Source organism: Protomyctophum parallelum (genome assembly GCF_964188405.1).
Source record: "Protomyctophum parallelum genome assembly, chromosome: 18".
Classification (NCBI taxonomy): domain Eukaryota; kingdom Metazoa; phylum Chordata; class Actinopteri; order Myctophiformes; family Myctophidae; genus Protomyctophum; species Protomyctophum parallelum.
In genome coordinates, this window is record NC_139716.1 from 23569200 (window position 1) to 23595038 (window position 25839).

At 43.9% G+C, this 25839-nt stretch overlaps 1 protein-coding gene across 1 annotated transcript in view; it reads right to left on the minus strand.

The window, feature by feature from the left end:
* The window catches only part of nrxn2b (neurexin 2b), a gene marked incomplete at both ends in the record, with an annotated part of 864412 nt that overhangs the window by 272108 nt on the left and 566465 nt on the right, over positions 1-25839 (minus strand). The window contains one exon of the mRNA XM_083789063.1: positions 7523-7536. Within this exon, the coding sequence (XP_083645189.1) occupies positions 7523-7536 (14 nt within the window). The remainder of the gene's footprint in view (positions 1-7522; positions 7537-25839) is intronic.

Here is a 25839-nt window from a genome sequence, read left to right on the forward strand (position 1 = left end):
AGTGTGGGAGGTTGAGCAACCCAGAATAGACAGGAACAGCAGGAGGAGGAGCAAAGAGTGCAGAATAGGGGAATAAAGTAGAGGAGAAAGGGGTGGGGTGGGGTGAAGTGATATCGCATATCGGATAAATCACAGCTGATAGAGATCTCAGTTGGGACGGGGCAGTCACCGCTTTGGAGAGGCAAGAGCAATGGCAGATAAGAGGAAGAGCTGGACGTGCTCTTCTGCTCTGATGAAGAGGAAAGGAACTGCATGGACTATAGCACTCAATCAGGACAACACGCGCGCACAACCACACACACACAGAGAGAGAAAAACATCTGAGGGTTGGGGATACAGACACCCAGGGCATGATCACCTCTGGGCCAAGCCACTGTGGGGAGGACAGGTAGCCTCTGACAGCTGTCCTGGGCTGGGAGCACAGGGTCAAAAACGTAATTTGTCAACTGCAGTGGCAGGACATCACACACACTGTATGAACTGCCAGCGTTGGACAGCAATGACTGTATTTTTAAGATATTTTTTGGGGCTTTTATTGATAGATTTACAGTAGGTTAACAGGAAATGGGGAGAGATGGGGTGGCACGCAGCAAACACAGGCCGTCGGGATGGGGTGTCGAACCCGTGAGACCCGTGACTGTCATGATTAGCAGCCTAGGTTCCCAGGCGGCTGGTTGCTTTCTAAAAAAAAATGTCAAAATGACTTCTCAGACATGCTAGTGCTAACTGACTGGCGGCATTTGTATCGTCGGCAGAATCCAGCCTATATAGAATATTACAGCTTCACAGACTATGGATATTAATAGCACACATGTCAACATTACTGTAGGTATGTCAGTGTGGAGTGGTTTTGTACTTTGATACCATACTGTGTCGTTTTACAGAAATATCCATGCAGACAACAGGACACATAGATAAAAGCTGCATTATGTGCAACACTACTGCGTTACCTACCCATCTTATGTCTACTTGAACAAGTACAAACACGTCGTTATAGGGACTCGTTGACATTATAAATGTATGTTTTCTTTCTTTCTGCCTATTTTTTATTGGAAACTTTTCAAAGTGTGGAAGAGAAAAGCTTCCGCACTGCCAATCCAGCTATAGCTGTGAAACCACTGGAAAGCCACCGTATACTATCAACATTGCTCATTTGCATTGCATCAGTGCCACAAATCAGAATGCTACAGTAGCACGTATACTACTGTACCTTACATAAACTATAGGTATGTCTCAACTGAACAAAATAATGCCATGCACTCCATGTGCCTATAGTAGAGAACAAAGAAAAAATGAAGATAACTTTGAATGCCATGAAGACATTCATGGCATACCCAATAGAGGAATATACTGAGCAGCAAGGATGCATTACAAATGATGCATAAGCTTATACAGTACAAGGCGGTCTGAATGACAGGCAGGACTTGAAAGTCAAAGATTTGCCAAACATTATGTGTTTGCTAGTGAAGACTGCCTGTGAGGACTGCATGGGGACTCATTATGGTGAAAAAACTCCAAGGAGTAGAAACACCTGCTGCTCACCCACCGCCGGTCTCCCAAGGGCTTAGAGGAAGAATAAAACACACACATAAGGCAGGCACGCACACAGCCGAACACACCTTTGAAAACATTAAAAGCACTCCAGTGTGCTGAAACAAAATGCAAAAGACCCAAAAAGGAAAAACGGAAAAAAGAAGAAACCTCACGGTATTCAGTGTGATGCAAGAAGGCAGCAGTTCTTTCCCCTCGCACATGCACGCATGCACAGGCACACGCATGCACAGGCACACGCGTGCGCGTACACACACACACACACACACACACACACACACACACACACACACACACACACACACACACACACACACACACACACACACACACACACACACACACACACACACACACACACACACACACACCTCTCCTCTGTGCTACAGCCAACTAATTGCGCACACCTCAAAACACCCAGCACACGCTGGGGAACGACTGGCTAGGAAATGTTTACGACAGAGATGCATTGTGGGTAGGAAGGAACGTCTAGCACCGGGCAAACCGTAAAAATTATAGTGATTAGACCGCTCGGAGACGATAAGAAGTGTCTGAGTGAGGAGGTCAGGGTACTTTACCATTTTAATTATGATCAATTAAAATATAGAGAAATACATCCATTCGCATTATTAGAGGAGCTCATCAAAGTCTCTCCTTTGGAGAACAATCGTATTCTCAAATATATATATATATATATATATATCATAAAATAAAATAAAAATGCAAAAAATTACCCAAAGAATTTAAGGCGGATGGGTGGGTTATTTCTGACCGTCAAGTAATTGCTGATACTTATAATACTCGTCTTTCCTTATTTGGCCTCCAAGATTCCACCCAACAACCGAAATCGCCAATTTATGATATTCTCCTACATACTTAAGCATAAGCTAATATATGGAATCATCTGTGGGAGTTGTCTTCTCACCAATTCAAGAAGGTTCTAAAATCACTTCTCTTAACCACCAAATACTTACACGCCACACGGTCTGCCAAATTAACCTGGGTCCATTAAATATTTCCCCTAGAGGTTTACTGTTGTGACTTTGACTATTTTTAAGGGACCAAGAAGACACGCAGTGACTTTGGTCACTTCTTGTTTTTGTAGTTTTTTTTCTTCTCCTTCTTCTTCTTCCGCCAAAAATAGCTGTTCTGACTGAACCGTGCAGTCGCTTTTTGTGAAACTCGGTAATCTGGTAGAGGGCCATGCCAAACGGTGACTATGTGAAGCCCATGACCATTGGCCAAATGGTGGCGCTATAGCACTGAAATTTAAAATTAAGTTGAAAATGCAAACTTTGAACGTGCATATCTCATGAACCGTTTGACCGTTGACAATGACACTTTGATACACATGTCTGTCTCCTCATGCCGAACAACTTCCATATTCTGACTTTTGACCTCTGACCTTTAGATTACCCGCCATTTTGAATTATATGAAAACCATTAAAAATCTATCTTCTCCCAGGATCTTTGATCAAAATGCACAAAAACGTCTACACTTGAACTTTGGACTTATACGAACAAAAAATCGTAACAGATTTCTTTTAAGTCAAAAAATGAAGTTTTTATGAGCCAATAAAGAAATTCTGTCTTGTGAAACCTCTCATGCAACCAATACGTCTTCCAAATACGGTTGGCAGAGCTAATACCTATACTGCATGTTACTGTATAGAATGAGTCAACTGACAGAGTCTGCTTAGCTCAGTCGGTAGAGCTCTCACCTTTGGACCACAGGGTCACTGGTTCAAATCCGGGTAGTGACAACTCAGCCTGTGATTCTTATTTGTGCATATTGTTCTTTCTCTCTCTCTCTCTATCTCTATCTCTCTCTCTAATAGAGATACTAGTAACTGTAATAGAGTAATAAGTGTAATAAGTTTATTTAGTGTAATAGTGTAATGAGTGTAATAGTAGTGCAATAGTGTAATAGTGAAATTGTGTATTAAGTCTAAATTTGTAATAGTGTAATAAGTGTAATAGTAGTGTAATAGTGTAATAAGTGTAATAGTGTAATAAGTGTAATAGTGTAATAAGTGTAATAGTAGTGTAATAAGTGTAATAGTGTAATAAGTGTAATAGTAGTGTAATAGTGTAATAAGTGTAATAGTGTAATTAGTGTAATAGTAGTGTAATAGTGTAATAAGTCTAAATTTGTAATAGTGTACTATTAGTGTAATAGTAGTGTAATAGTGTAACATAAGTGTAATAGTGTAATATTGTTAAAAGTCTAATAGTGTAATAGTGTAATAGTAGTGTAATAGTGTAATAAGTCTAATAGTGTAATAGTGCAATAAGTGTAATAGTAGTGTAATAAGTGTAATAGTAGTGTAATAAGTGTAATAGTGTAATATTGTAATAAGTCTAATAGTGTAATAGTGTAATAGTGTAATAGTGTAATAAGTGTAATAGTGTAATAGTGTAATAGTGTAATAGTAGTGTAATAAGTGTAATAGTGTAATAGTAGTGTAATAGTGTAATAAGTGTAATAGTGTAATAAGTGTAATAATAGTAATAGTGTAATAGTAGTGTAATAGTGTAATAAGTCTAATAGTGTAATAGTGTAATAGTAGTGTAATAGTGTAATAAGTCTAATAGTGTAATAGTGTAATAGTAGTGTAATAGTGTAATAAGTGTATTTAGTGTAATAGTGTAATATTAGTGAATTAGTGTAATAGTAGTGTAATAGTGTAATAGTAGTGTAATAGTGTAATAGTAGTGTAATAGTGTAATAAGTCTAATAGTGTAATAGTAGTGTAATAGTGTAATAAGTCTAATAGTGTAATAGTAGTGTAATAGTGTAATAAGTGTAATAGTGTAATAAGTGTATTCTGTCCTCTCTCTGTCTCCACTCTCTCTGTCCTTTCTCTGTCCTCTCACTGTCTCCACACTCTCTGTCCTCTCTCTGTCTCCACACTCTCTGTCCTCTCTCTGTCTCCACACTCTGTCCTCTCACTGTCTCCACACTCTGTCCTCTCTCTGTCTCCACACTCTGTCCTCTCACTGACTCCACACTCTGTCCTCTCTCTGTCTCCACACTCTGTCCTCTCACTGTCTCCACACTCTGTCCTCTCACTGTCTCCACACTCTGTCCTCTCACTGTCTCCACACTCTGTCCTCTCTCTGTCTCCACACTCTGTCCTCTCACTGTCTCCACACTCTGTCCTCTCTCTGTCTCCACACTCTGTCCTCTCACTGTCTCCACACTCTCTGTCCTCTCTCTGTCTCCACACTCTCTGTCCTCTCTCTGTCCTCTCTCTGTCTCCACACTCTGTCCTCTCACTGTCTCCACACTCTCTGTCCTCTCTCTGTCTCCACACTCTGTCCTCTCTCTGTCTCCACACTCTGTCCTCTCTCTGTCTCCACACTCTCTGTCCTCTCAATGTCTCCACACTCTGTCCTCTCTCTGTCTCCACACTCTGTCTTCTCTCTGTCTCCACACTCTGTCCTCTCACTGTCTCCACACTCTGTCCTCTCACTGTCTCCACACTCTGTCCTCTCTCTGTCTCCACACTCTGTCCTCTCTCTGTCTCCACACTCTGTCCTCTCACTGTCTCCACACTCTGTCCTCTCACTGTCTCCACACTCTGTCCTCTCTCTGTCTCCACACTCTCTGTCCTCTCTCTGTCCTCTCTCTGTCTCCACACTCTGTCCTCTCTCTGTCTCCACACTCTGTCCTCTCTCTGTCTCCACACTCTGTCCTCTCTCTGTCTCCACACTCTGTCCTCTCACTGTCTCCACACTCTGTCCTCTCACTGTCTCCACACTCTGTCCTCTCTCTGTCTCCACACTCTCTGTCCTCTCTCTGTCCTCTCTCTGTCTCCACACTCTGTCCTCTCTCTGTCTCCACACTCTGTCCTCTCTCTGTCTCCACACTCTGTCCTCTCTCTGTCTCCACACTCTGTCCTCTCTCTGTCTCCACACTCTCTGTCCTCTCAATGTCTCCACACTCTGTCCTCTCTCTGTCTCCACACTCTGTCCTCTCTCTGTCTCCACACTCTGTCCTCTCACTGTCTCCACACTCTGTCCTCTCACTGTCTCCACACTCTCTGTCCTCTCTCTGTCTCCACACTCTTTGTCCTCTCTCTGTCTCCACACTCTGTCCTCTCACTGTCTCCACACTCTCTGTCCTCTCTCTGTCTCCACACTCTCTGTCCCTGTCTCCACACTCTGTCCTCTCTGTCTCTCCCGCTCTCTCTCCACTCTCTCTGTCTCCACACTCTCTGTCCTCTCTCTCTCTCTGTCTCTCTCTCTCTCTCTATCTCCTTGGTCCCGCCTTATCGCTGCTTGCAGCTATATTTACTATTGTGATATGCTCTTTGCTGTTTTCTGTTCTTGTTATAAATGTCTGTATATATATTTTTTCTCTGTATATGATAGGTATATTTTCATTTGTAATAGATCTGCATATTCAATGATGTAGTTTTTATTCTATTAAAGTACAAATATTCCAGAAGAATGCCACTTCTTAAGCCCCTGGCCTGGAGGGTTTTTAGGCATTCTCCTTCACATTTTTTATTTACTTTGTAATATTCTTGTAAGTGAAAACAAACAAACAAACACATAGTTAGGACGAGCTGAACCTCCGTGGTGGCGAAAAACAGAAAAATGCAAGTCATCAACTCTATTTTTGTGCTAATACAGGCTTTCCACCGCACCAGTGCTGCTTATGTAACAGCAGCACCACTGTAAGCTTCCCCAATCTGCACAGTCTGAGCCCCATCACTGCTGGATGGATGATGCCAAAACCATGCAGGGAAATAACCGCATTAAACCTTTGCTCCATACAGACATTCAGGGACGACGTGACTCATACCTGTACCTACAGTATACTTGGTGCCACCTGTCCAGTTTTTTTGTGACAACGTCAACAGTTTTATAATCTGACGGAGATGCAGTATAGCATCAAAATGTTGTTTGCTTGTTAAATACCCCTATATATTTTGTCATTGCAACCGCAGGTCGCAGTTTACTCTGAATACCTGAAAAACCTGGCAGCCTCGTGACACTCTCCATGGCCATGCAATAAGGAGTGCAACGATGAAGGCCGGCAGCCTGATTGTGTGGCTTGTAATGTGATTTGCACTGTTTATTTACTCTAATATTCTGCTCTTGGGGAGGTAATTAAAATATATCGGTTTTTCAGCGGCCCCAACATCAATTAGGCTGCATGCAAGCACTCAGATGCACACATTGGCCCACCGATACCTCCACGGCAGAGAGGAGAGAAGGAGTGTGCAAGCGAAAAGAAGCATAGAGTGCATAATAATGGACCATGAAAAGGGTTGAAAATGAAAACCACTGATCTAGTCAGTGGTTTTCAACCCTTTTCATATCAAGGTCCATTATTGTCTCCACCAGGCGAAAGGCATGGGGAGAGAGAATGTTTTACACTCCATGTGTGTGTGTGTGTGTGTGTGTGTGTGTGTGTGTGTGTGTCCATGTGTGAGCGTGTGTGTGTGTGTGTCCTTCTGTTACCAGCTAACCTCAGGCACCGTTAAACCGGTCGATGCCAACACACTCCCTGGATGCCAACGATGAACCTCTGCCCCAAATTTTCCAGAAAGGCCTGGCACCAGGAGGCCGATTTTTGAAAAACAAATGTTTTTACTCCTCCAGATTATGTCCAAAATCGTTACACACTATCTCTATAGTCATGTGTTCAAGACGGATCTGTCCGATATTTCATATGCCATCCTAATTGGCCAACATTGGCTTTCAAATTTTACAGGATTTGCCCATTTTCAACAAAAAGCCTCAAATCATGAACGCAGCGTGCAATTTACGTGAAATCTTTCACAGACTTTCCTACTAGGCTGAGAAATATATCCCACCCTTTTCACATTGGCCTGTTATTAACAGCTGGATTTTTGCAAAACACATTTTTGGAACAAAATGCCTCAAATCATCCAATTGCCATCCAAGGCATAAGAATAAATGGCACCCTTTTCACATTGGCCTATTATAGCGCCACCAGGAGGCCACAACCTGACCTGCCCTGGTGGAGACCTGTGCCCCGCCCCCGAGGGGCACTTTTTCTAGTTTATTCTGCATTTGAGCCACGGACCACCGTTTGATTAGCCTTTCAGACCTAAAACTAAAGAATATTTTGTTGTCGGATAAGATTTTGTCCATGCTGTATCAGGGCCGGCTGCAGGAAAACCTGAGTTTCCGTCTGTTTCTACTGCAGCCGCAGCAGCATTTATTGAATTAAGTGTAGCCTACATGCATGCTACTGCATGCAATCTGTTATAAAGTATTCAATCAATCAATACAAATAAATTGTCTGAACTGCAGCCACAGTCAGGTCGGACACATTTTCTAAAGCATAAAGCACTGTGCAAACTTATAAACCTATTCAGTCCCTTCCTATAGGCAGAACAGGCAGTTGCCTAGGTGCCATGAGAGGAGGGGGGCAACAACCAACCATGCATTCTTTTTTTAAACTCATATACATATTTTTATATCATTAATTGAAAAAGCTCCATTAAATTTTTAAGTTTTGACAAATCTAAGTTTGGGGCATCACAATAACACATCCTCTGACTGAACTGACATCCCCCATGTCAGTTCATGGGTTCGGTGCCCCCCACCCCGGGGGACACCAAAATTCCTGCCTAGGGCACCAAATTGGCCCCCCCACCCCGGGGGACACCAGAAATCCTGCCTAGGGCACCAAATTGTTTGGGCCGGCACTGTAATAAACGGATCGCCTGAACTGCAGCCCAGCCAGTGAGCCAGGACCCAGGGCAACATTTTCTAAACCAACATAAGTTCAAAATTATACATCTGTCAATGTGGCCATGGTGGAAAAACAAAAATAAATAAGATGAGATACTATAGGCTATAGTCTCTGGTGGGTCACGTCACGCTGACTCGCGCAGCTCAGCAGCTAGTGGAGAGAGAGAGAGAGAGAGAGAGAGAGAGAGAGAGAGAGAGAGAGAGACAGAGAGAGAGACAGAGACAGAGACAGAGACAGAGACAGAGACAGAGACAGAGACAGAGACAGAGACAGAGAGAGAGAGAGAGAGAGAGAGAGAGAGAGAGAGAGAGAGAGAGAGAGAGAGAGAGAGAGAGAGAGATCGAGGCGCGAGCATCTCGCTCGTTCAAAAAGACAGCCATTCCTTCACCAAGTTCACCATTCTGTTGCTAGCCTACTGCTACAATGATACAAAAAATAGAATAGTGGAAAAATAATTAAGCCTATAGCATAGCCTAAAATAGCCTGTTTCAGACAGACATGACAAATAAAACCAGCAGAACAAAATATGCCAGCTAAATTCCAACTGAACCAGTCAGTAGATTGCAGCCTACCAATAATTAGGAAATGTCCGACATGGAAAGCAAAAGGCAGCACCAGCTTCCCAAACCAGCTAATGCTAAATTAGCTGTTTTATTGAAAAATATTCGAGTTGGGTAGGATTGTATAGCTCCATGGCTTCTCTGTCCCCAAATCAACCGGCGGCGGGTGTGTGGTGTGGTGGCAAGCTTAGGCTTACCGAGGTGGAGTTCTTCCAGCTAGAGGAGAGGGCAGATCTTCGGTGTTTGAATCACTTTGTTTTAATTTGTTTTGCACGCTTTTACTTTCCACAACAAAACACAACAGGAGTCAGGACGAGGTGAAACTATAGGGTCAAAATTCAAATCACTAAACTGTCCGTGGTCACGGTGCATGCCACTGCTGACTGCTGAATAACAGGCTATACTGCCTGGCAGGCAGGTGATCGTAAATTGTGGAATTAGACTGGAGCTGCGCTGCAACGACAACGAGCAATTGATAGGCTGGCTGTGGCTATATAATATTACTGGGTAAAACTGCGTGTTTTGATACCGTTATTGTTATCTCTATGACAATTATAATATTCTGAATATATGTTTGTTATTTTTGATATTTTCATAACTTTACATAGAACATAAACTGAGGGTGCACATTTTGCAACTGAGGGTGCTTTGCACCCCCAGGCACCCCCGTGGCGCCGGGCATGTGCTGTATTGATGTTTGTACCATAAGAGCGATAACAGTCAAACGTTGATCAAAATAACAATTCTTCTACATTCTCTAATTGTGTAGACTTCTTGTGAATGCTTCTTATAGTAGATGCATCTGTAATGCATATGTTTGTCAATATTCTATCTCTTGAGTGAAAAATGAAACCTTTGCTACCTTTGAAAGCCTGCATTTTTTGGGGGGTTTCGAGAGATGGCATGCATCGTGAAAGGCCACCGATAATTACCTGCTCCTCACAGAACACATCTCTTCTCTCGTGTAATAATGATGATGCACGTTTGGTTGTAAACTAGAATGATGATGATGATGGAAAACAAGTGGGAGAGGATGAGCTCTCCAACAGACAACGTGGAGAGCTCGGGTTTCCAAACAAAGCGTGGAAAGGAAAGGGGGAGGCTGAAATTGAAAGGGATTGAGATAAAAGAAGCGGTATGGCAGAACAGGTAGAATCCTTTTGGTAATTAGAGGGGAGGGATGAAATGAAGGGGGACAGGGGGGGCGGGGGGGGCTACAAAGCCTGAAAAGGAGACCAAGATTACAGTATAAAGCTAGAGGGAGGTGGCGTGCAGTTTCGCTCTGATGGAAGGAGGTTCCGAACATCTTAATCAAATGAATTTAAATGTCCTCAGGGAGAAGGGAAAAAAAGTGTAAAATCACCTCCCCACCCCCCACCTCCTTTCTCTTTGCTGCCATTATAAAAGCAATTTACAGTCAAATTCCTTTTAAAGGACGTGCACGCAGGATGACAGTGACCGCCACGTTTATCTGATGTTCATTGAGGGGCTCACAGCTTCTTCCCTAATAATTAGGTGTTTGTTAATTAAAAAGAGCTGGAATACATCATGGGGCGTGCTGAATATTTAAAGAGCACAGGTACAGGTTGCCCCCTCGGGGGCCTCGTATAACAACGCCTCAGAAGCAGAATCAGCATTTCCCTGCTTCAATTTTCTTTTTTTTTACTACCCACACAGAGAACAGATGCAGCGCAAAGTACCCCAGGGGTAAGATCACGGTCGATGCTCCAAACAACCTCCATCGACACTTTTTTTTTACAAGAAGAAGACCCCCTTTGAATGGAAAAAAGGACATTTTCTGTTTTCATGGGAATGAAGTCTGACGCGGAGGAATTGCAACAGCTAGGAAAAAGCATTCCGGGTAAATGTTCGCCCTCGCTGTGCAACTTGTCTTCTCTCTCTCTCTCTGTCGCTTCCTTCATTCATATCCCTTCCCCTGCCTGCAGCCCTTCCATCCATCCGTCCATCTATCCATCTTATGGCTGCCTATCTCCCTCCAGCTGTGGGCCCAGCTGTGTGGAGCAGATGGGGAGCGCTTCACCTCTGCTTCTCTGGGCTACGATCTCAGTGCAAAGGCCCCTGACCCCTGGAGCCATGCATGGACTGACCCCTGGAGCCATGCATGGACTGCTGACTTCGGAGCTTATAGTCACTCTAGTCTAGCAGAGTAGTGCGGCTGCTTAGCTCCTGAATACACAAGAATCGTTCAGTTTGTGATAAAAGCATGAAATTTGGTACACTTATAGCCAAAGGCATTACCAAAAGATTTGGATGTGGAGGCATCTTGAATTTTCATCACGGCGCCCATGGCAGCCATTTTTCAAAATGGCCGCCAGCAACAACTGTTTTCTAATGAGTGATGGATATAAAATGATATTGCTGACATAATTTGTTGAATTTATTTGCCATACGTACTTGGTAATGTGTTTTTGGGATAATTGAACATTCTCATTGAAAATTCAAAATGGCTGCCGTCTTTTCTAGCTGGTTAGTTATGGATGATCTCTGTGTCGAATTATACATTTTTGTTGATGCAAAATTTGAATTAGGAACTTTAGAATTTCTAAAGAGCTTCCTTCTATCTCATAAGACTCATTAAAGATAGAGTGCTGTGATCCCCCCCCCCCGCCCCCCCCCCCCCTATAAAACATCTCCAGGTACTATATGATTATACTAGGAGGAAGATTTATTTCTTATTTCAATTTTATTTTTCAGTGTACAGAAAGTGTTCAAATTATGTTTTCATGTGAGTTTTCAACAGCTCATTAAGTATACCTGGTTATCACCTTAGCACCACCCACCTGAACTTAATTAAGCCTCGACCACAGTGTTGTATGATAATGGGGGAGGGGTTAGGGTTATGATGTCACACAAATGGTGTATTTTCGATTAATTGGGCCTTTTGACTCAAATGCTTTCAGCTTTCAGGAAGAAACCAAAAATACACAGAGAAGACATATGCTATTTGAATATTCTAACAACATCTGGGGGTCTATTAGAGTAATGTTAACGCCATAGACACATACAAAACAGAAAAAGTACAAAAACTCCATCTTTAAGTGAAGCCATACCTAGGGTGTTGCACAGGGAAGACTATTCACACTCACCTTCACAGAAATGGAGGGCTATCAGTGTGCACTGTAACTGAGCTTTTTTGCACTTGCACTGCCCAACACAAACCTTACTGTACATTTTCAAGAGATGTTCATACCTGTTCTGACCTGCATATAATAGAATAGTCCCCACTCCTTTGGGATGTTTGTTGTCACATATGTAATATGTATAGGCCTATACCCTATTATAGTATGCACATAGGTGAGATTCGTCCTCTACATAACAACTAGGAGCAGTGCAGCCATTACCTTATGTGGTATGTCATTTGAGCCTGACGACAGTTTCAACAGGACATGTATAATCTCAGGAAACAGTCTTTTCCCCATGGCCATCAAAGCTTGATACAGTGTGACAACCAATATATCAGCCCCATAGGGGCAGCAGTGGCTCAGGAGGTAGAGCGTCCGTTTCGAAAGTGGAAGGTCCGGAGTTCGATCCCGGCTCCCCAAAAGTAAATGTTGAAGTGTCCTTGAGCAAGACAATGAACCCCAAATTGCTCTCGATGAGCAGGTTCTTGCATGGATTCCTCCGGCATTGGTGTATGAATGTGTGTGTGAATAGGTGAATGTAGCACAATATCTGTAAAACGTCTTGGATAAAGGCGCAATATACATGCACCACTTATACCATAGAGTCAGAACCATAGTCAGTATACCATAGAGTCAGCACCAGATGCAGGACCATAGAAGTCAGTATACCAGAGTCAGGACCATAGTCAGTATACCATAGAGTCAGCAGAGTCAGCACCATAGTCATTACCGTAGAGTCAGCACACAGCACCATAGTCATTACCGTAGACATAGCGCCATATTCATTGCCATAGATAGTCAGCACCAAAAGCAATTGCCGATACTTAGCAGACCATTAAATTGCAGGAGAAAGCACGCAAACTACCAGTGTTCCATGCATTGACGGGTTGTGACACTGTGTCAAGCATGTTGGCCACGGGAAAAAAGACTGCGTGGGCTGTATGGGCTCCTGAGCTTATACCAGGGGGGCAGTCAGACAGATATTTTGTGAAGCCATAAGGAAATCGGGATTTCCTGAAAGTTCATATATGGCCTGTTGTGGCGCTGTCATTTGGCCCAAAAAAAACCTATAGCCCCATAGAAGTCCATGTATTTGGGCCAAACTTCACCTAGACTGTACCTTAATAAACATGGTCATGAATACTTTCTGCTTCCAGTCACTAGTTTAAAGTTTCATTTCTAATGTCTAATATTCTTTTTGGAAAATTATGGTCCCATTTATAAAAAGAATGACCATAAAGTCGCGCATGTTCTGAGGGGCGTGGCTACCGTTACCGTCTATGATCGGGATTCCCCACCCACTCGAGTCAAAATAAAAACCAACTAAGAAGGGGGGGTTGTATATATGTTGATATTCAGTTGTAAGGAAGCTTCTGGCCAATTTCAAAGTTCAGAAATGTAATTCTGGATCATAAAAAAATGACTGATTTGACACCGAGATCACCATCAGACAATCATACAAGTGACGGCTGCCATCTTGAAAAATGGCAGCCATCTTGAATATTCAATGACAATTTTCAATTATGCAAAAGATACTTACCAAGTACTATATATGGTAAATTAGTCTAAAATATCATATTATATCCATCATTCATAAGAAAACAGTTGCTGGTGGCCATCTTGAAAAATGGTGGCCATCTTGAATATGCAATGACAATTTTCAATTATGCAAGACACTTACCTAGTACTATATATGGTAAATGAGACTCAAATATTATATTATATATATCATTCATAAGAAAACAGTTGTTGCTGGTGGCCATTTTGAAAAATGGCTGCCATGGGTGCCATGTTGAAAATTCAGGATGCCTCCACATCCAATTATGTTTGGGATGCCTTTGGCTATATGTGTACCAAATGTCATGCTTTTATCACAAAACTGAACGATTGTTATGGCTATATGCTGCACTAGAGAGCCAAAACCACAGCATGGATGGATGTTCCGTGTGCAGATTTAACGGACAAATAAGATGTCGTCGGCACTCCGTTTAGTACAGGGGGGGGGGGGGGGGGAGGGAAGACTGGTGGAATTATACACTTTGAAGCAATTATTCTGGCATTTAACCCATTTAGACCTGAGACCAGATTCTACAAATGTCTTTGTAGAATGTTTTCAGAAACACCTATGTTACTATGTCAGTGGTGCTCAAACATTTTCATATTTCACAAAATATATGTATTTGGCTACCGGACCCCAATCTGAAAATATGTCGTTCCAGGGACCACCCCAGAAGCTAAGATGAGATCAAATGTTCACTGTGAAATAATACATGTATATTGAAAGATTTGTAAGCTATTTCACTATTTTTCCAACAGCTAAAGTTTCAGATAATGGTCAAAAGCTACGGGTGACACAGATGCGTTCCCGGGTATAAAAGGATTAAAGAATATCAAGCAAGTGATTTACAGGTTTTACAGAAACCTGAGAAGGATTCCTTACTGCGTTCCATTGTGGAGGTAATAATAAGCACAGTGTATGCTCTATAAAGGTTGCTGGGATAGGGATGGGGGGGGGGGGGGGGGGGGGGGGGGGGGGAGCAGCAGCCATAATAATAGTGGCTTGGCAGTATAATCTCCCACACACAGAAGAAATGGGAGTCTATTTTGACAAGGGTTTAAGGATGTTTAAATACAATCTCTCTCTCTCTACGCCATGAAGGCCTCACAATTGCATGGCTCTGTGGAGGCAGAGGCAGAGAGAATGGTGCAAGGGAAGGAAGGAGAAGACAGAGTGGTACTGAAATGAGAGAGAGAGAGAGAGAGAGAGAGAGAGAGAGAGAGAGAGAGAGAGAGAGAGAGAGAGAGAGAGTGAGAGAGATGAGAGAGAGAGAGAGAGAGAGAGAGAGAGAGAGAGAGAGAGAGAGAGAGATGGGATGTAGGGTGTTGGGGGGAGGGGGGGCGGTGAACATAGACGCAGGCAGAAGCGTAGAGAGAGAGAGAGAGAGAGAGAGAGGGAGAGAGTCATCATCTTTCTGGGGCGCCAGATTGCACAAGCTCCTGTATGTGAGGCGTGTTTCACATCTTATTTATTCCAAAGCCCAGAGAATACCTGGGATAAAGCTAGGGGACTATACAGTTATTATGTATCTGTGTGGGGGACGTGTGCACAAGCTCCTGTATGTGAGGCGTGTTTCACATCTTATTTATTCCAAAGCCCAGAGAATACCTGGGATAAAGCTAGGGGACTATACAGTTATTATGTATCTGTGTGGGGGACGTGTGTGTGTGTGTGTGTGTGTGTGTGTGTGTGTGTGTGTGTGTGTACATCAACCGCATGAACCCTATTGTCTCCATTACGGGCTGAACATTTTGGCGAAAATATCAGGAGGTTCTACGACAATGTTGAAAATGTTACTTTTCAGAGCTGATACTGTAATTGGCAGCCATCTTGGATCAGAAGTGTAAAAAAAACAGGCTAAATCATTTAATTAATAATTTAGCCTGCTTTAATGTCATTTAATTAACATCAATTATGGATTCCTCAGCCTAATAAGCCACAAAACCATAAAACTCAGCACTGTAGGCCAAACCATTGAAAAGTTCATTTTCATCATAGCTGGCAGGTAGCCATTTTGGATTTTTGGCTCTCACAAACTTTTGCTCAACCTTCACTGCGCAAAAAGCTTGGAATACGGATGTGTATATTACAGGAAACTCCCGTAAACTCCTGAATTGTACCATCACACCTGTATATTACCGTATATTATATGTATATTACCGCTAAACTTGAGGTTTACGGGCAAAATACAGTTCCCGTAATTGCCCATTAACGTATCAGAAATTCCCTATAAGACCAAATTCATGAGGCAATGTTGAAATCTTCAACCGCTTATCCATAGTCGGGTCGCGGGGGCAACGGCTCCACCAGAGACGCTCCAGACTTCCCTCTCCTGTCTCCCGTCTCCTCTCCAATGTAAAATTGTGCAATGTTATTGAGTTTCTGCATGTACATTAAAATAATAATGGTACTATAACTGGGGGGGTGGGGGGGGGGCATGTTCGTAGTCCCTTGGTGCAGGAGACACGACATGCCGACATACACTGTCCCCTACAACAGCTTATTTAAGACATAAGCTGTTTTTGATGATCCGCCTGGCGCAACACACGTTCAATAAATGGAAGTGGCTATCGATTCAGACTTCAGATAGCCGGCGCTGATTCCTCGCCGTTATCACAGAGATTAACGCACAGCAGCAGCAGCAACAACAACCGCAGCGAGAAATGTGCAGGGAACAGATGGGGCGAGAGAATTCTTTCCTCCCCTTATCGCACAGACATATAAGAGATATATATACACGGCACGGACAAAATGCAATATTGCCCGCGATCGTGGATAGGACGGGCGACAGGTTGTGGCCTACACACAGATCGCATAATTAAACAGACTCTTGCAAAAAGGGAGGGGGTCTGAGCCACACCTTAGGTGGATACACACGTAGAGACATCAGTACATGTCAGTATAGCAAAACATTGGCAGGACATGCATGAATTGATTGTGGTGAGTGCAGTTTCACAATAATGTGGATTTAAGCATGAATGCTCAAATATAAAAGTTTAATTCACAAGGCTTGAATAAAGCCCTGAATAGGCCCTTCATATTATTGATTATGGCACCAATTCTGTAAGCATTGACACTGCAGGCTCCATCAAAGACATCAGTGTAGTACCATAGCTGTTGCGATATCGATCAGATGCCTGCGATCATGCTTTTTGTTATATTTGTTTTTATTTGGTTTTTATAGACATGACAAACAAGACATACATAACAACGACACATACACCAGACTGGGCAATGTATATAAAACGAGCGATCATGCTTAAAGGAGAATTCCATGCTAGAATGCTTTCTTATCTTTCTTACCTTTCTTTGTAGTTGTTACGTCCCCACCAAAGAGGTCCAGGTGTTTTTTTGTGCAAAAACTCCTTATTGGCTATTTTCCCTACCATAAGCCCTCAATGAATTGCATTGCATTGAATGGGAATTGAATGGGGCTATGGGGTGTTATGCTAGTTCGCTTATTTCCATCGAAAGAAGTGTGCCGCTTGGGATATTATTTACATTATGAAGAGAGAATATATACAAAGAAATTATAATTTTGAGCGATGGAAATAAGCGAATTAGCACAACACCCCATAGCCCCATTCAATTCCCATTCAATTCAATGCAATTCATTTAGGGCTTATAGTAGGGGAAATAGCCAATAAGGAGCTTTTGAACAAAATAACACCTGGACCTCTTTGGTGGGGACGTAACAACTACAAAGAAAGGTAAGAAAGCCTTTTAGTATGGAATTCTCCTTTAACCACATGAGCAGTGAGCACTAGCATCCCCATTATGGGGTGAAAATAGCTGATCTACAAGCTCACAGTGCATTGCAAGGAGATGCATTGTGAGCTTATACAGTAGATTGGCTATGTTTGGCACCAGTCATCTATGACAAATACTGCATGGGACCCACCCTGACAAGCACTAAATATTAGATAAATATTGTGAAAATAGCTGCTTTCGCTTTTTCCACAATTGCTGCCTCTTTCGTAAATGATACATATATAAATTATACTTTGGACCAGTTTTTACAATAGTTTGATGATTACTTGTAGTCAGCTATAGACTAGTCCAGAGCCATCTAATAGAACAGTTACGATATAGAGGGGGCAGAAACCGAGCGCTCAAGCGTTGTTCATGCAGCCTGAACTGAGACAATCTGGAGGTGGAAATGCATTGTTTTCAACGAGGGCGGGGCAAATAAAGTAAGCATGTGTGCAACATGACAACTGTTTTAAAGTAGTGTACAGTAACAACTAAAGACTCTTTAATGTTTATGTTGTACGATTACTACAAAACAATTTAAAATAAAGGGATTTAAGATCATTAAAGCTGGTTTGTTGCCTAGGTCCAATGCATTTCTGCCTACTTCCGGTCCAGGACTTGTCCCAGTTGGTTGTCCCCATTCTCAATAGAAGTCTATGTAGGAGAGCCGCCATTGGACTGGCCCCATGAAGTGAACACAGATTGCATAACTCTGTCTATATCTAAGGCTCTGGTCTGGAGCTACAGTAGATGTGTTTTCTAGCTGGCCACCAGAGAGTATAGACGACTCTCTTTCAGCATGGCCCCTCGGGGGTCCTGGATGGGCAAAGTGTGTTTACGTGGTTAACGGTGCTTGAAATCAGCTTGAAAGGGATTTTCCAAAGGCCAGTTGGAGCTCTGCTGCCATGTGTCCATCTAAAAGGAGGATTGGTATTTTACAAGTTCCAGAGCAGCGAGCGATATACGATAGCGGCATATATCAGAGACAATTTGCTGATCTCTGCTTAAGATATCGGCTCATATGACTCTATTCAACAAAGACTACTTATTCAAGCAGGACTCTCTCAAAAACACAGATGTCCCAATAGCACACTGATATTCATACCTGCCATTTTAATCTCTTCTCCCCAGCCCCAGCTATAGCAGCTTAGACGTTTTTTTTATTTTTTAAGCTCCCCTCTTTATCATTGTGGCCCTCTGGGTGCCAGCTTGGTTGTAATCCCCCTTTCTGATGTTTGCTGCATCTTCTCATAGTCCCTTATCTTTGAGAGACCCTTGAAACAAACAATTTCTGCCGACTTCCCCTCGGCTGGGAATATTTCACCCTGATGCTCCGCGTATATGCAGTGGGAGCGCTTATCACTGACAAAATACAAATTCTGACAAAATGAAGGCACAGGGCATAAGGACTATATCCGTATGGGTCGGAGATAATTTGTGTCTGGAGGGAATCACAGTGTGTAGTGTTTGTGTGTGTGTGTGTGGTGCAGTTGTGTGGCCTGCATGTGCTGCAGTTTTTTTATCGTTGACTAAAGCCAGTTCGTGGAGGGCGTGACTGGAATGTGTCAGCCCCTGCTAGGCCCCTTTTTACTTTCTTGTACATATAGTCAGCTATAGGCTAGTCCAGAGCCATCTAATAGAATAGTTACGATATAGAAGGGGCAGACAGGTCACATGGAATCCGATTTATTTTTGCAAATGTGAGTTGAGTCACATTCAGTGGTGGTTTCAAATCTGATTCAAATCTGATTTGAGGATATCCGTCTCAGTCTAAATGCAACAACATGATCTAAATCTGATACCACGTGACTTGTATGTGACTCGTTTGTGTTTAGACTTGTGTTTAGACTGATTCAGGCTGGATTTGGCTGACAGTCTGAACACACAGATCTGTGACAGATTCGATCCGGTCACTTTCAGATGCAGTGTGAACGGTTGGGGCCAAAAGATCAGATTTGAGAAAAAAATTTATAGATTTGAATCAGATTTGACTGGATCTGACTGCAGTCTAAATGGGGCCTTAAACATGCTCGGCACAAAACCGCAGGCGCCATTACCACCGCCATGTCACTGACATCGACGACACAGCCCACAGCCCACGGCCAGGACAGACGAGGAAGGAAGCCAAGAGACAGAGAGAGAGAGAGAGAGATAGAGATTGCATTTTCCGGCAGTGCATGGCATCAGCCGTGGCGTTAGCAGCCAAATGCGGCAGTGTTTTCGCATTAGTCCGACACCTTATACCCCCAACCCTATAACCTATACCCCCAACCTCACAGGGGAGCCACGGGTGAGTTTTAACCGGCCACACAAGTGTCTTACTTGTGAATGCACTCTGACGCCTTCTGCAAAACGTGTCACATCTGGAAGGACCTGTAGGTGATACTGTAGGTGTTGTCCAGGGGTCTCATGAGGTTATGATAAAACTGTAAGAGTAATGTAAATATTATTTATACTATCTCTCTCTCTCTCTCCAGGCTCAGGGGAAAAAGTCCATCTCCATCCACAGAGAGGACTGGAGTGAATATATTGGTCGTCGTGGTGTGATTCAGAGAGGATATTATGTTCCGTGTTCAAAGGGTCCTTTGTTGCGTTGTTGCGCTCCCATTGGATATGCTAAGCAATAAACTGACATTGATAAAACATGAAAGACGTGCGGCATCAGAGGGATGAGCATCTGCCTTGAGCAACGTGTCGTCCCTCATTGTTGTCTGTCCTCGTATACGACACGCGCACATCATCTACAGGCGCACCCCGCCGTAAAGGAGCAACTTGGACACTCATGCATGAAGGAAGCATGAGTTCAAGTCCGTTGCTCTCCCCAGGTAGGCTGTAGAGCCCAGGGTCACATTAGATAATTTACACTGGGTTACAAAATTATGGGATATATATATTTTTTTTTTAAGCGATAACACAATGCTTACACGTCTCGCACACACACAGTAGATATGCCTTTCACTGATGTGTGTGCACACGCGCGAGCATTTTGGTACACGTGCCATGACAGGCGTGACTGCGTACATACAAAACATCATGCGTGTGCTCGCATGCATACGTGGTGCTTTCCTATATCCATGCAGCGTTCGTACTGTGATGCGTTACGGTCACTTGACCGTGGGTTCCTTTGTATGTAGCGTGCGTCGTTGCATTGCTGCGTGCGCTCCATTTCCATATCAAAGCCTCAAAGTGAGCCATGAAAGCATGCTGAGCTTAAGGCGCTGATGTTGTTTGACAGCCTATGTCGGGGGTCCCTATACGACAGCACACCTCCTCCTAAACAGGATTACACACATCTGTGTGTTTAGGTCAGTGGTTCTCAAACTTTTTTCATGTCAAGGACCCCCAAAACCCAGTTTGATAAGCAATAGGATTAGGTCTACGGACCCCCCATGTAATGGCATTTCTATCTCTGAGACCCCAATTTATATTGTGAAATCAATGTTAATTTAACTCTGAGAAAACAACTGGTTTTGGTATAATATTGACAAGCCTGGCAACCCTGTAGTAAATCGTTCAATCTGCAATAAGAGATTGTTCTCTTGCAGAGACAATACTATGTCAATGTGCTGAACTGTGGGGGTGATCCCCTGTGGTGAGTGTGACGTTAAAAAAAACACGAGACTCTGCATGCCTTGATCTTGAAAACTCGCACTGGCACTTCTTTTTTTTTTTATAATTTATATTTTTTGTCCCACGATTTTGTAACCCATTTTTCACCCCTGTGTGAATCATCATGTGATGTGATCCTGGGCTCTACACACCCTCCGCCAACCTAGGGAGAGCAACGGACTTAACTCATGCTTCCTTCATGCTTGAGTGTCCAAGTTTCTCCTTTACACCTGACAGGGGGGAGTTTTCCTGGTTGGACGTAGCGCGTGGAAGGAGCACGTTATTCCAACCAGTTCCTTTCCCCTCCATCAGGCGTCCCGGCTGGCCAGGGGGAGGCAGTTTAGAGACCAGGACTACTGCATGTTTTTGTGAGGGTACCTACCCTAGGCCTAGGGGACACGGGGAGAACATGCAAACTCCACACAGAAAGGCCCTTTCGCCAACCCCGCCTTCGGGTATGGGCACTGGCACTTCTTGAAGATATACAGTATAGAGCTATGGAGAGGACACGCCTTGGGGTGAATATGCACTAAAAGAGGACAAAAAGTAACGAATAGAGAGATATAATGACATGGGGAGGGGGGAGAAGAGACAGGCCTTGGGGGAATGTCCTTGACATTTCCCTGCCTGTTACGCCCCCACCCACTCGCTGTCCCTCCACTCTTCCACCTCCCTTGCTGCACACAACCCCCATGCTAACCCGCACCGCACCCCACCCCACTTTCATTTTGACAGCTGTTAGCACGTCGGAACAGCTCAATAGAGCGCTTTAACCTCCGCCGAGTATGTGGGCATCGCTATTGAGTGGCAGAGAGACAGCGTAGCCATGACGTTGAGAGACGGTGCCGATGGGAGACATCGAGTGCCGGTCAGACTGGGTTTGGAACATTGATTTCCTACCTGGTCTCACCCAAACACGGTGAAATAGCACAGAATTGCAATTCCGTATACATACACGCCTAGGAAACGCTGTACATCTGACACTGAATTCCTCCCCATAGACAATGAGTAGACGCCGTCTCTACCCAACTTGAGCCTCGGGAGACACCACCTAGCGGCCCTATAGGGCCGACTCAGCCCCGTCCGAGTTGTAACCCGATAAGGACAGAATAGTAAATAATGTCAAACACGAACTCACCCAGCCCGACCCAGACACGGTGAAATAGCACCTCTGTATACTAGTGAAAGCCACACCTCTGTAACGGTCAAAACGGTAGTCGTGTAACATGTACGGATTTTGGGGTTTTCTAGGCGTGAAGGCACGGATTTCACCGTGTTTGGGTGAGGTGGGGTTGTTCCCGTCGTTCATTCATTCTTCCATATACTCTCCTTATAGTCTTGCTATCTCTTTGTATGCAAGGTACTGTGCCGTGATAATCACTCATAACAAATAGCAACATATATAATACAGTGATTTTATTGTGGTGAATGTTATGTACGCATACGCATATGGTACACATCTCCACTCGGCTGAGGGGATGAGTCCGCCTCAGGCAGCCGTTTTCGTATGCACGGTGCCAGATGCGCTGCAGTGCATGCGGTCCTTTGTGGAGCCCGCATGTGCGCTTTATACGGATTACGGATAGCGTGCAACGTTGTACCTATAAATATGTACAAGAAGCATTAAATCATTGATTTGGCTGTAGAAGTATGAGAGCACTATAGACTGTCCTGCACTGCGTGAAAAGAGGAGTTAACGGGCAATTATGGGCACTGCATTTGGCCCGTAAACCTCAAGTTTAGCGGGCATTTACAGTTAATATACGGTAATATACAGGTGTATATCGGGTGTATCCGTATTCCATGCTTTTTGCGCAGTGCTGGGTATTTCAACTTTGCCCTCTTTGACCAGAGCACCAGACGTACGTAGGGATCCTGTATGCAGGCCTGTTGTTGAGGGCCGGCCGGCGCCGAGAACACAGGGCTTTACAAGTTCGTATTAACGTGCTTTATTGTTTGTAGAACAAGGCCTGAAATCCACCGCAGCTGTCAAGTTTCAAGGCACCACGGCACATCAATGTTTCAAATGAAATCAAAACAAGAAGAAAAGGGGCTAGATCAGCAATTGATTTCCCGCTTGTCGCCTTTTTTTAATGAAATAAAGAAAACAAGCGTAGAGAGAGAGAGAGAGAGAGAGAGAGAGAGAGAGAGAGAAGAGCGATGAGAGCTGTTTTATGAGCTCTTGGACAGCGAGGCAGGAAAATGAGCCGCTTGACATTTAGCCGTGGGGTCGGCATGTGAGGTGAAAGGAAACGGATGGAGGGTTCAAACACCGGATAATACAACACGCAGTGGTGGATAAAGTTCTAACTCCACCCGTACAACCATTTACCACCATTTGCCGCTGTCATGTGCTAAATCCTCTGCCATTCATGTCTTCCGCATGAAGGGCCATTACTTATTGTCTTATTTACACGCACGCACGCACGCACGCACACCCACACACGCACACCCACCCACGCACGCACACCAACAACAACTACAACTGTGCAAGTGCATGCTCAATAATTCAGATGGAGGGGAGTGGAGGTTAGCAGGAGAGCTTTCTAGTTGCACTGTTATTTTCCACCGTGAAACCAGGAAACAACCCCCCCCCCCCGCCCAAAAAACTAAACAAAAACAAAAACAAAAAACAAAACAAAAGCTTTATGGGAACTGTAGTCCAGGAAGGAAGTGAGCCCGGTTTCCCATCGGAGAAACTGGGCTCACTGCTAAAATCCCCAAATATCTAAAACCACATAATTACACATAATGAAGACCCCCAGGAAAGTGTTCTAAATCTTCGAAACGTCATTAACATATAATGTTTTTGAAAAAAAGGGTGAAGTGTCCCTTTTTAACGACGACGATAAGTGGAAGAAGAAAATAAAAGGAAAGAAGAGGACTGCAGCGAAGTGGCAGAGGACTAGAGGACAGCAGCTACATTTTGTCAGCGCTCAGATGCCTTTTATGGCACAGCTATATAAATGACAGCCAAAACCCCCAGAGATGCACGCGGTCACAAGTTCGCTCTTCTACCCGCTGTTGGCGTTTTGCTGCCGTTCTTTTATTTCAAACGGGTTCCATATATATAACCCATTTTGGGCGGGAACCCCTTTTGGTGTTTTCAAGCATTATGTTATACTTTAGCTAAATAGCAGATCTACAAGCTCATAGTGCGGCACTACGAGCTTGTAGATCTGCTATTCTTTTTTTTAATCGTGAAAATGTAGAGCAAATCTTTGAATATATATTATATTATTTCAGAGCCAACGTTTTTAACTCAAATCTTCTGGGAGGTCCCTAGAACAACATATTTTCAGATGGGGGTTCCAGCGGGCAATTTCATATGTTTTTGGGGGTCCTTGACATGAAAATGTTTTGAGAACTGACACGGAAACATGGGTCTTCCAGAAAACTGGATTTAGAAGACATTTGTAGAATCGTCCTCATGGTCTAAATGGGATATGCGAGGGGGGGTTGTACGAGTGCCTCCCTCATTTAGGGAGGGAGGGGAGGGGAGGACAGGGGAGGGGAGGACAGGGGAGGGAGACGAAGGGGGAGAGAGAGAGAGAAGTTCTCAATGACGCGGGAGGAGGAGAAGGTTACAGGAGGAGAGAGGGGAGGCGTATAGAAGACGAGGTGTGCCAGAGAGATTAGTAATTTTACAATGCATGCGAAGAAGGCCTCGTTTCCATGAGACACGGACAAAGAAAATCCATTCAGGAATGACAATAATGGGACCCACTGTGTCACGGGAGTTGCCAGAGATGTCACTGTATTATCTCTCCTTGCCTGAAATAACAGTATTTTCCTGCTGATGTAATTGCCAGGTAATAGATATTCCGTCATTTCATTGTTGAACGCTGCAAGAAACTTCTCACTTCCTTCGAACCCACAGTGGTGTACATACTGGTTTCCAAAGTGGGGTCCGGGGACCTCCCAGGGGTCCTTGAGGGAGTTCCAGGGGGGTCCACAGCTAAATGATAGTTATAGGAACCAAATGGACCCTTATGGGTCTGTAACTCAGAGAGTGTACAAACGTACACTTGTTGTACACATTTGTACACTCTGTTAAATTTGCTTTTACAATATAAATCAGGGTCTCAGAGCCCTTGCTGTAAAATTAGGGGTCCGTAGCCTAATGCATATCATACTGGGGGTCCTTGCAATTAAACGAGTTAACTGCTAGAGCCGTAAAAATCTTCTCTTATGGGGGTCCCTGGCATATCTTTTCAAATGGAGGTCAGCGTGCTAATTAGTGTCAATTTGGGGGTCCTTGACATGAAAAGGTTTGGGAACCACTGTAGTGAAGATGTGACATGCTCGTCCAATGCCGCCCCTAGCAGAGAAGTTAAAGAACCGTATAGTTACTAAAGTAAGCTTTATGGCAGCGATGACATGCTATATATGCACCATGCAGCATAGGTGCATGGTGCATGGGGGGGAGGGGGGTGTAACTGGGCTATCTATTACGCTCTGCTCTTGGAAACATGAAATTACATAGTAGGCTAAACACACACACATGCACTTCACATCCATTTGCACCTGATGTGTGTGTGTTTAATTGTATAGCCTACTATGTAATTTCATGTTTCCAAGAGCAGAGCGTAATAGGTGGAGACAGCCCAGTTACACCACCCCCCCACACACACACACACACCCACCCCCAGCCCACAGTAAATATGTCCGGCAGCCATAAATGTACTGCCAGGCTTATCAAATGCCAAGGAGACACATTTAATTAAAGACCCCGGCCATGCGCTCTGTATTTGACTGGGCCTTGCGTCGGGCCCCGGCTGTACGCGCTGGAGGGCAAACATACATGCATCGCCGGGTGACAGGGGCCGATAAAGTCGTTAGCCTCCTCGACTAATAATCTGGAATGGACGACAGGAACGGCCCTTTTGTTGCTGGGAGATATATAGGCCAGCGTGTGTGACGTGA